The sequence below is a fragment of the Montipora foliosa genome, chromosome 1, assembly GCF_036669935.1.
Source record: "Montipora foliosa isolate CH-2021 chromosome 1, ASM3666993v2, whole genome shotgun sequence".
Classification (NCBI taxonomy): Eukaryota; Metazoa; Cnidaria; class Anthozoa; order Scleractinia; family Acroporidae; genus Montipora; species Montipora foliosa.
In genome coordinates, this window is record NC_090869.1 from 13,988,003 (window position 1) to 14,000,502 (window position 12,500).

A 12,500-nucleotide genomic window follows, 5' to 3' on the forward strand; every position below is an offset into this window, starting at 1 on the left:
GAAAAATTGATATCATGAGCATCAATGTTGTAATAGGCATATACACGGCATAAGGGATGATCGCCGCAGAAGAAGTAAGGAAGTCACATGACTTGAGTGCTTCGGCATCCTTGATGTAATCCTCACGTAGGTAACCTTGGTACGTCCGATTCTCCTTTGGGATGGCAACCAGGGCAGTGGTGGAGTCCCTGAAGATCAAATGAGCACTTGAATACTTAGTGGAATTGAAAAGTTGGAACTTGCCCGGGTCTGTTTGGTTGATGCCATATTTTTCACTCATGCTTGTCAAAATGGTGACGATTTTATCAACGTCAGCATTTCCTTTTCTCGTTACCACCGCGAGTGCGGGGTTGAAACCAAGGTTACATTCCTCGTGCTGTCCAACCTCTGGTGACGAAAATATAAGACAAATTTAATATAATGGCAAATGGCATTTACTTCAAGTGAAGATACAAGATGTCGAATTTAATTGAACTTGCATAATTGCATCGCTTAATTGATCTTGACAAGAAATGGTTGAACCTCAAAGCAGTTTGGCCCTGAAATGTTTGCATCATTTGGCTTTTAATAATCCATAGTACTCGGTTTGCCGTGCGCTTTTGTTGCTCGTGTTCAAACTTGAAATTTGTCCCAGTCAAGTCCCAGTCATGCAGACGACCCGAGAAATGTGGACTCTTACAATTATAATCAAGATATATCCGTAGATGGACGGACATGTTATTGAGAGAATGGGTGGAATAAAGAGTCTTTGTAAATAACAAACATTATGATGAGCAGATGGAATCATAATGTCATATTATTGCCAGTCATTTCCTTTTATCTTATCAGCAGTGTGCACGTTATGGTCCCCTGACCAATCGGGAGGTCGTATAAAGGGTCGCTTGTGGCATCATGGGATAGCTGTGGACCCAGGTATCACCGGAAATGTCACGCAATGACGTGACAGTGCGAATAGACAATCGCTTTGAGAACTTCGCAGCGATTTTACTCTCTAGAATGCTCGGTGACCCCCATTTATGTTTCCGTAGATCACTTCCTTTCGTGATTTTGTCCATTTTAACAAAAAAAAAAAATCTGTAGGCGTGAAGTTACAAATGTTTCCCCTTTATGCTCTCGTGTGACCAAAGTTTTCTTTCTTAGACTACTAATATGTAGCGCGTTTTTCAAGGTCTATTTCGCCTCAGAAAAAGACATCAGCTGCAAAAGTTTATTTAGTTATATTAGTTATATTGAATTTACCTGATCTAAATTTTACTAATGTAGCACTTTTTTATTGCTGACAGTTGTAAGCTAAGGTCGTCTTAAAATAACGCAAGCTTCTAAAAATGCAACTTATCTCGAAAACGAGCTCGGTGACCCCACATTTTTTGGCCTTTTTGACAAAAGTAGATCAATACCTTTCAGTGTGGCAAGTGTTAAAAAAAATTGTACATGGGAAAATTTTGGGAGCGAACGTCCTTACATGTAAGAGGCCTTTCCAACTATCGCGTTCAATGAATTAACAACCTTTTGTCCTGCTAAGTAAAAAATAAAAATTCACCACCTCCCCAGACTCCAACCTGCAGACTATTTTTGTGCTCTTTAGTTTTGGCAGATTTTTCGCCCCCACTTTTCTGGTAGTAGCCAAAACGCAGGGCAGGGGCCGGGTCGGAGGTTTTTACGAACTAAACATTTAAGGCCTGTTCACATGAAGGTGGGGCACCCCGGATGGGTGAGGTACCCCGCCTACCGGTAGTCAAAAAAAGCAAGCCTTCACATGCAATATTTATAGCCCCGGGGTGCTGGGGTGAAGTTTCCAAATTCTTTGGCGGAATGTTCAAACTAAAGATAAATACCCCAGTCAGGCAGGATACCCGGCCCGTCCCTTTCGTAGCTTCCGTAGATTCCTTATTTTTTTGGACTAATTACCACCATAAATGAAGGAAAGATGTCGAATATTGGAAAAACAGTACAGGAGAATAACGATAAAAATTGAAACAAAAAAATTTGAAAAAAAAAGACACCCCGACCCCGGCCCCGCGTTCAGGCTACTACTGTTCCAAATAAAAACGGCACACTCGTGGCCAGTTATCCCAAACAGCTAATAATCATTCTTGGAGCCATCTCTTCAGCAATCCAGCGCGTCGCTGCGCAGAGCTCTTGATTGTTCTTCTTAAAATTAGTTTAGAAAGACTCGCAATAAAATATTATTTAACAACCTTTTTAACACTAAGACTTTTTAAACAACTTTTATAAATAATTATATAATCTACAGGCATTATTATTATTATTATTATTATTATTATTATTATTATTATTATTATTATTAGTAGCAGTAGTAGTAGTCGTCGTCGTCGTCGTCGTCGTCGTCGTAGAAGTAGTAGTATGATTATTATTTAGTGATTTGACTCTGGTATTCAACTTATTATTGTTCAGTGTCCCCCATTAGCTCATAGCTAAAGATATAGACACTTAAATAAAGTTTTCATTCATTTATGTGGGTTTTTTTTTTTACCAAAAAGAACTTTACCCATGTGAGGGAATTAAGTGAAGGTGTACCGATTCTAGATGTTAACTTACATGTCACTGTTAAAACTGAAGTTACTCCCTGGGGCCCTACCCTCTTTTCAATTTGGAGAAATAGGCTGGCTGGTATTTAGCTCCATTATTGGAAAAACAAATACCTTTCCTGCTGCCATCTTTACAAAGGTATTGGTAATCACTTGCATTGCCATAACCTCCCATAGCCACAACTTCTTCTACCGTGTTATGCTTAAAAAATGCTACATCACCCTTATCCTCCGCCATACACTTAAAGGAGCCATGGTGCCCGGCGTACTTGTTTTCGCTCGTATCTCCGGAGCATTGGGTGTTCCCAGTTCCCGCGCAAAGTGCACAAAGTTTTCCGGGAATCTCTCCTGTTGTATTGTATTGTTTTATATCTGTTAATAAAATGGAAAAATGAAATAGCTCGTTAACACAGATGGCTTAGAAACTGTACAATTTCTCAAAGAGTCAAACAAGCGAAATTAAGACATGAACATTTTGGAGTGATGGTCTAGTGGATTTTGTACGTTCATAAATTAGGGACTGTGCAATAATTATCTGGAGGGGGGTTCTGAATCTAATGAGGGGCTAAAGTTTAATTACAGTGTAGGATGGGGGGACTAGATGTTAGGTCCTTACACATGCATGGAGGGGGGTTACAAGTTATACTGAGATTTAGTTACTAAATAATATATTTCAAAACCATAACACTCAAGCAATGCATAATTCATTCAAGCTCAAAATACGTTGTAATTAAAGACTTCTAAAATATATTACGAACAATATATTTATCAACTACAACCTCTATTAATTACCATTCAAATCATTCATAATCTGTTCAAATACCCTTTGTAATGATAGACCTATAAAAATGTCAAAAACAACAACTTCTTTAGGGACCGGCCATCCCTCATAAGTTGCAAAACTGAATGTTTTAAAACAAGGTTTTTCCGGCGATGTGCCTGAATGATCATGGCATGCTTATAGGCACTTAATGCACATGCAGTTTAACATATACTCCTAGTTTCTAGTTTTTTGCCTAATTTTTTGTATCGTATCTTTTATAATTTTAAGGCACAGTTCATTTGGAACACGATGCAATGAGCTTAAGTTCTTTTTAATTAATACTCATATTCTTGTAAAATAATTTCGTAATTTGCTTATGTCAAAGCGCGATCTTTTTATTAATAAACCAGACTCACGCTGAAACTCAAACAGGATTTGTCAACCTGGGCTTCCTCCTCATGACCTCAATATCATATATGCATTTTTCTTTCAAAGTTCTGTTCCATGATTTTTCCATTCAATACTTATTGACAAGTCAAGAATAGAAACAGAAGTTGTGAACAAGCTCCTCAGCTTCCCCGGTAAAGCATTTACAAGCTATTAGATCACGCAAGCATAATCTGTCAGTTTGTGAAGTACATATCGAGAGAGCGTCCTGGTCAATATTATCCTAAAACTACGGCATTGATGGATCCCATAAATCTCTGGGTTTGGGGGTTGGGGGGTGGTTTGGTAATTATTTTATTTTAATAGGGGGAGGGGTCAGAAGTTATTTCACAATTACTACCGGAGGTTTAACTGCACTTTAAGGCCCATATTGCTCATTTTAGAACCCCCCGACAGATAATTATTGCACAGTCCCTTAGTTTGTAGGCCATGTAGGAGGCTCCTTTACTTAGTTTTCTGTATCCGAATAACAGAGTTCTATTTGCATGTCTTTTATTTCCCATCACACATCGTAATGTAAAGTGTTTACATGTATCTAAGCAAGCGCTTGATGTTTGTAACTTCTGACTTTTCAAGGCCAGTTTACAATAAACAAAATTGAATAAAATCAACTTGAAAAAGGAAATAGATTGTAAAACAAATCCGTTACCAGATACGCAACTCTCGCTGAAAAAGTCGGCAGCTGACAGGAAATCATTTAGTTTGTTGTCGCACTGAACAGCTGGAATCAACTTCATGCGAAGCATATAGCCAATGGGTATATTCCAACCGGCATTCCTTCGAGCTCCAGTGTGGCAAGACTTTTTTCCTTTCAGAGACTTTACGTTGAGTCCATGGTTAGTCTTTTTTACCACGGCTACTCCATAATATTTGACCTTGTACTTTCCATATTGTTCAAAGACAATGGGTATCAGGTCCTTTGTCTTTCCTTCATCAAAAAACAGTAAAATGAGGCGATGACCAATTTGTTTGATCACTGACTTACATGTGTGGTAAGACGGAAAATACAAACAATAGCCAGGTCTTTGAACTTCGGCTATGGTCAAAGTGACTTTCGAAGTGAAAAATCGTTAGTTAATACCCAGGCAGGGACGGCAGAGGGGGGGGGGGGGGGGCTAACAAGGGAGCGACGGAGACGCTAGCTTGTAAGGGGTTCTGGGGAAATTTTCCGCCAGAAATTTTTGAAATCTTGCATCACGGAAATGCTATTTTCAGCATTCTCGGCCAAATATCGAAAAAATGAACGTGGATCAACCGTAAAATGACAGGTGTTTTAGTTCTTATTTATTTATAATTTTTTTATTTTTTGCTTCAATTTGACATTCACCTTCAGATGTCAGTGAACGAAGGAATTCGAGAAACATGCGATTCGCAGAGTCAAGAGCTCTTTTCCGCGGGTAACGGGTAAAGGGTAAAGGGTGAAGGTTTATTATTTATCTTATAAAATTGAGCATTTTAATTTCTTTAATTTTCAACAATTAACCTGACCCTTGCCTTAAGAATTACCACAAGCGATATCTTGTTGCTCTCATTTCGTCTTCGTCTTTTTTCCTTTAAAGTTATAACAAAACTCACATGTAGTTCACCTATACCCACTGGGAGGTGACAACATTTTACTTACCGGTACATTAACTAGACTCAGTGATCTGAAGAATAACGCAAGTTGTGCAGAAAAGACGAAAGTGGTTTTTGTTTGAGTGTCATATAAGTGCTGAAAGATACGCAATTTATAAGGTCACTCGGAACTCACGAAGCAAATTAACGCGTCGAGCGAAGAAACGCCAATGCTGAGTTGCTGTTCGCCTCTTTTTTAAAAGCGAGTTTTCTTGTAAAACCACTGAAATGGTAATGGTTGAGCATTTTTATCCAAATCAAACTCTTTTCAATTGAATGGTTTCGCTGAAAGATTTGTTGTGAGGCGGAGGAAAACTGACAACAAGTCGAGCTGGCTTGCGAGCAGCCACGTTTTCTGTGAGCTCTCACCGAAAATCCAGCAACACATGGCCAACAACAAAATTTCTTAACGAAAGGCGAGCGGGAAAAGTAGTAGTGACATCAGTGAGAAAAGTGTTCCTTCACCAGACGAGAAAAGGTCAAGAAACAAACCGACTGAGGAAGGCGAGCACGAGGTGTTAACCGAGGTCAATATGGCGGAAGATCGAAAGGATCGGTTGGATCAGATTTTCACCCGACTCAGCGCACTTGAGAAGAAACTTCATAAACTTAAAGTGCTTGAACTGGAAATACAAGAAGTAAATGCAAAGATCTCCAGGTTGGAAAGTAATGAAATACCTTGCAAGGTGAGAATGCACAACTTAAGATTAAACATGATGCCACCGAGGGCTGATTAATGCGTTCGTAAGTTGGATTCATCAATGGCGCACTTGAAAAGACGACTACCGAGTTGAATGGTTTTAAAGCATCGCATAATCTTGAGATAATTCCTTAAATCAAAAGTTGCTTTATTTAGACGCCTACAGCAGAAGGGAAAATCTTAATTTTATGAATATTCCTTAAGTGGCACCTGAGGACCTCGAAGAGGGCGAAGGCATAGGGGACACTCGAGAGATTTTGTGGAAGTTTTTGGAGGAAAAATTACACTTCGAAGACGCTAGGAGTATCGAATTCCAAAGACTGCATAGAAGTGGAAAAAAAGTCAGCAATAAGCCCCGACCGATTCTCGCTCGTTTTCTCCGCTTTACTTATCGTGAAAAGGTATTTAGGAAGGCAAGGAAACTGAAGTGAACTGCTTTGTATTTATACTAAGACCTGCCTAGGGAATAACGCAGACGTATTTCCGGCGGTCTGCGTTCGCAGGCTCCCTAAGGAACTGCTTGATAGGCTACGTTTGCTGTTAGGCCATCCCCATTTTTTTTCTCTGTTTTGCGTCGTCCGATCAACCCGAATTTTTGGCATTTTCCAAAAATAAATAATAATAATAATAATAATAATAATAATAATAAATAGGTAACCACGTTTTTAAGCCATTTTTATGTCGCATAGGAGTTTCGGTGGTTGATCCTTTTTTCCACGCTGTCTTAATTTTGCAACAACATCCACCAACTTTTCCGTCATATTGATTTTGGGTTCACGTCTTGTTGTTTTCCTGGCTCCACAGCTATGATGCCGGGGTACCAGGCTTTGGATTCCGAGAATGCTTGTGAATTCTTTTTTAGGTTTTTTTTTTTCAATCCGACCGACCGACCCAATATCAGGAAATGCATTCGACGGTAAACAAAAAAAAAAAAGGGGGGGATGGCCTTACCGAAATTAAAAGCTGCGAAGGAGCAAGAACAGAGAGACTACTTCAGCGCTTCAGAGCCGGACAAGCTGTATGTCAATGGTAACTTAGTCCAAATTAGTTAGATTCTCGGTCTTCTTCTTTTAATTTTACGTAGGCATTAATAATTTTATGCTGAGTAATTATCTTTTTTTTTTTCTTTTATGGGAGATAGGATGATTTTGAAATATAAATCTATCGAGAGCAGAGATGCAACTAGCAATGTCGCGACCACGAATTGCTTGTTTCATGTTGGTGTTATTTTATGTAAGTGTGTATGTTCTGTTTTATACTGGGGAACATATAGCGATGATTTTATTAAGCCGCTGCACTCTCTTTCAGTATGACGTGTATCTATGCCACAATGATTGATCAAGGTAGTTTTGTAATGTCCTTATACGGTACTTTCCGAAGTGGCCTATTCTTCGTCATCCATCAGGGAATTATTGAATTTCCATAACCCTGGTCCACGTGTTTCATTTACCTTTGTTAAATTAATTTTTATTGCCTTGTGTTCCGGAGCAGTGGAGAACTTAGCACCTTTCTGAGAAACAATATTTGTCAAGGATTGGGCAATTATGAAAAAATCAATTCGTGAACAAACGCAAAGAGCTTTGGACTCGTAGGTAAAACTCAACTAACTTGGGTTTTGTTTTCTAAAAATATCGACGAGCTCGAGTTCTGTCATCATTGATACGAGATTATCACGATACCTATTTCGTTTCCACATTGCCCCGCCTTTTTTGTCAATGGCGTGCAAAGCTACATTCCAGTCACCGCCAATAACAAGATTCGCAGTTCGGTATTGGACATCAAGTATTGATTTAAACAGTGCAGAAACTCCATCTGTTGCTGCAGTTCATTTGGGGCGTATAGATTACATACAGAAAAATTACCAGCTGCGGAGGCTATATCCAACGAAATAGTGAATAGCTGTTTTAGTATATACTAAAACAGTGAGATAATACTGAACAAAAACATGATTTTAACTCATTTATTCCTACAAAGATTACAACATTTTCTGGCTCAAATTCCGCGCGAATTGCTCAGAGGTGAACAGCGAAAGATGTCCTTGAGTTTGAGTAGCCAATCAGCGCGCGCGTTCAACGCTATCCACTGTTTTAGTATATACTAATTTCAGTTATCAAGAGGGGTGCGGCAGGGCTGTTGTCCCCTTACTTATTCATTCTCGCGGTTGAGCTTCTGGCTTGTAAATTTAGCCAAGACAAGTAATTACACGGCACTCTTTAGCAAAGAATTCAAATAGGCCAATTCGCTGACGACACCACTCTTACATTATATCGCTGAACTTAAATCCACTTACAATCCCAAAGAAAGGGACAAAGAATTGGTTATATTCAGTAACAAACAAATTCGCATAAATGGTGGAACAATTTTTTATGGGAGTTGGTTTAATAGGAATGTTACTCTTATTCAAGATCTTCTGAGAGCGGATGAGAAGTTCCTCTCTCACGAAGAGTTCGTTCAAAAATATGATTTACACTACAATTTCTTAACTCACATGCAGGTTGTATCGGCAATCCCACAGTCCCTTATTGATGGGCAAGAAAAAAACTAATAGATAAATCCACCTTTTTTCAGCGAGTGAGTTCCAACTTACTAGTGATATCAGTATGAAAAAATAGGGATTATTACTGGCTTCTGATAAAAAATCGGCGGTACAAACACACATTGAAGGGGATTGAAAAATGGCAGAGAGATTCAGTACACCCACGCGCCATCACGATTGATTCTTTCTTCAGCAGTGTAAAGTATATGTCAAGTGATAGCAAACTAAGAGAATTTTATTTCAAGCTCCTGCACCGGATAGTTGTTACAAAAAGAGAACTACATTTGTTTGGTCTCGTAAATGACACGCTTTGCATCTAGTGTAGGGAGAATGATTCCATTGTCCATACCTTTTGCAACTGTCACTGGTCTAAAGAGTTTTACTTGGAAGTTATTAAATGGTTTAATGCAGAAAATTTTGCCTCTCTCTCTCTATCTCCAACTGAAATTCTCTTCGGCAAAGCCTCCATCAAGACCGATCCAATAATACGGGAATTAAATTATACCCTCCCCTTTGCGAAATAGTACCTGTACACGCAAAAATTAGCACAAAATAAGACATCTCTAGAAGACTTTAAAGCGAAGTTCTATTCTAGATTTCACCCTGAAAAGCCAATTAGGTAACATTTAGTTAATTTATAAAAATAAGTTACATGTAAAATATTGTAACCAACAAGAGATCGTACAGCCAAGATGCCAGTTCAGTGTAGCTTGAGTCCCTTAGTACCTGATAGTTGGTAATTGTCTGTTTTGTGTTCTTTATTGTATGTGTGTCAATAAAGCTCACAACGACGAAAAAAAAAATATAAAACAAAAAAAAAGTCAGAAATGAACTTTTGCAACGAACATGGTAATTAGCCATGTGTTTGTGATGTCACTGAAGTTACATCGTGTTGGCTGGGCATACTACCTATTGGTTTCTGACCACCCAGAATACCTGGAATTGTTGACTTTTTTCTTGCATTCTTTGTTCTATCTCGTTCCTTTAGTTTACCAAAGAAGATCGGATAGAACTGTTTTAAATTCTCTTTTATTCTTTTGCTCGCCGGCATGGTCACCGTGGGTAGTCTGCTCTCGTTAGCTTAGAATTTCTTTTCTCTTGACAATTAAATCTTATCCAATCCGTGCTCAATTTCGGCGATCAACATTATGTAGACGAAATGAAAGCAACAAGATAATATGACAAGGTAATTCTTAGGTCAGGTTGTTGAAAATTGAAGAAATGAAAATGCTGAAGTTTAATGTTAACTTACAAATACGTCATGACAACCGTTAGGTAGAAGTCTCTATCCTTCACCCTTTACCCTTTACCCTTTACCCTTTACCCTTGGAAAAGAGCTGCCGCTTTTCCCTATAGCCAAGAACCCAACAATAGTTCGCGCAGCACAGCTTGCCGGTTTAGAACTGCTCAAACAACCAGATCGAAGGAAGAGATTTATCGTGGCTAATTAAATGTTTGGTGGCATCTATCGACACTTCAAGCAATCGTTAAGTCAGAGTATTTGTCATACTCCAGTTAGTCGAGAAGGAAGAATAAGCATGATACGGTGAGAGCACCATCTTGTCATGCAGTTTCGAACAGCTATCCACCGCTATCTCAGCATAAAGAACACGTTTAATTTAAGTAATCCGATGTCTTTTACCTGGTCATGAGTGTCGCAAGCGAAGTTAGATAAACGCTGAACTATCAAACTCAAAATACCAGTAATTTATCAACACTACATGGGAATTTCGCTTCGAGAAACGCTCTCGAATGCATGGACCCCAAATGCGTTTGCGAGTCGCGCGCTGATTGGTTGAAATTTGACGATCTGTCAAACAGAGATCAGTTGGTGGTTGCTGTGTTGGAGTTTCAGTGTGAAACATTTAACCCTTTCAGCCCTGATAGTGCCAAATGGCACTTATAGATTTTACTCTGTCTAACGCCACACGATTTTACTCGTCAATGGGGAACCCCTCGGGGCTTAAAGGGTTAAGCTAACAGCGTGAAAAAACTATGTCCCCGTTTAACCCTTTCAGCCCCGATAGTGCCAAATGGCACTTATAGATTTTACTCTGTCTAACGCCAGACGATTTTACTCGTCAATGGGGAACCCCTCGGGGCTTAAAGGGTTAATGTCGTTGGCCGATTCAGAAATTCAAGCCTATGTTTTGAGTGAGTGGCAAATGACGCAAATACAATGGCAAAATTTTGGAAATGTTATGAATAAGATATTAACTCTAATCTTGCCTGTTGATAACATGATGAAATCGTCAGTACAGAACTCCCAGCAGTGGGTTCTTGGAAATGCCCAAATTTTCTCAGTTTTTTAGCTTTTTTTTGTAGGAGCATGCATCATTTGCAGATGTCCATCCTCGCATTATTTACAACACCGTTAATACATGTATTTCGAAACTTTGCAGCTGGATACCGGTGTAGCTGGTAAGAGGAGGGCTAAATTTCACTTACAAGAATGATTTTTCACAAGCTATTTTTCTCTCTTGCAACGCTAGTGTTTCACTCTCCTTTTTCCACTGGTTTCATTTTAATGTCACGCTGCATCTGGTAGGTTCACGTTTAACCTAGTTCCGTTATAGAGGAACAATGTGAGATTTGTAATCAGAAAAACGGCACTTTTGCTCAGATGTGAATTCACGGCTCGACTTCTAATGTTAATGAAACAAAGAATTATACATTAAAATGGCGGTCCATTATTGAATCAAGCATACGGTAGCAGCGACTATCATCCCACTGAACTCAAAGCTGAGAAACTGGGGTTTTCAGAGTGCGCTATGGTAAAGAGAACGGTATTCCAGTACACTGTGGGGTGTAAAAAAGGAAGGAGAAAATATGAGAATTGAAGAGCCAATGGCGTCCTACCTGCGTCGAGTACTCTGCCGGCATCCAAAGTTATGAGATCGGCTTCATTGTTTTTTATCTTATCGACACAATCATCAGCGGATGTTCCAACAACGCAAAGAGTAGTCACCTCCATACTTGCATTTTGTGCGGTTTCGTTGACTTTTTTTACGAAGTCATCGCATTTGGCTTTTTCTGAAGTCGATTTGACACACCATTTGAAGCTTATTGGAGCTAAAAAAATCAGGAAAATTATAATTTTGAAAATAAATTCATATGCTCAAAGCACGATAAACGTTTTAAAGTGGGATATCTCGATCGGTTCAACCGAACTTCAACATCCAGACAAAATTAATGTTAAGAAGGGTTATATAATGTTCATTATGGTCTCCAAGGGAATAAATTTATTCCCCCACTGGGACATTAAAACAAAGAGACCTGAACCAGTCAAGCTTGAATTGCCTTTGTTTTATGTCCCAGTGGGGAATGACAATGAGCTTGCCCTCCAGCATGGCGGATTTTGTACTATGTGATCTTTTGTTGCAAAAGGCCTATTACATGATTCCAGAGTGGGAAAACGAGATTTGTTGTCACGGTTTGGATTTTCAAGGCAAGAGAGGGACCTCACAAGATCTTCTTGAAATCTTCTTCTCACGAGTCGCATTGCATCATGGGTGTTTTAACGAAACCACACCAATGTCAACACCTCCAGTTAAGAAGTATGAGTGAATTTATGCGGGTCCAACTATTACTCAGAGTTTCAAAAAAATATCCACTGTCATTTTAGCCTTGTTCAACTGGGATATCGCAAATAATCGTGGAAAGGTTAATAAAAAGGCACTATTCAGAGAAACTTTCTTGTTAAATGATGCATCCCTACTAGGCAGTTTTTTTGGGAATGCGCAATTTGCGCCTACTACTAACTATGCTTTGGGGGGAAAGATATAAAACACGGTGAAATGAAAGCAATAGAGAGTCTTAGCACCGGCGACGACAACGACTATTGGGAAGGAAGTTCTAAGGAGCATGCGCAAAGTAAACTCGCAGTATGAC

At 39.2% G+C, this 12,500-nt stretch overlaps 1 protein-coding gene across 2 annotated transcripts in view; it reads right to left on the bottom strand.

The window, feature by feature from the left end:
* Nucleotides 1–12,500, bottom strand: part of LOC137988473 (serotransferrin-like) — a 19,290-nt gene that overhangs the window by 863 nt on the left and 5,927 nt on the right. For both annotated transcript variants that reach the window (XM_068834550.1, XM_068834502.1), the window contains exons 2-5: nucleotides 11,469–11,681; nucleotides 4,409–4,687; nucleotides 2,664–2,921; nucleotides 1–387 (exon numbers count right to left, since the gene is read on the bottom strand). The exon at nucleotides 1–387 is cut by the window's left edge and continues 863 nt beyond it. In XM_068834550.1, coding sequence (XP_068690651.1) covers nucleotides 1–387; nucleotides 2,664–2,921; nucleotides 4,409–4,687; nucleotides 11,469–11,583 — 1,039 coding nt within the window. In that variant the 5' untranslated portion in view covers nucleotides 11,584–11,681. The remainder of the gene's footprint in view (nucleotides 388–2,663; nucleotides 2,922–4,408; nucleotides 4,688–11,468; nucleotides 11,682–12,500) is intronic.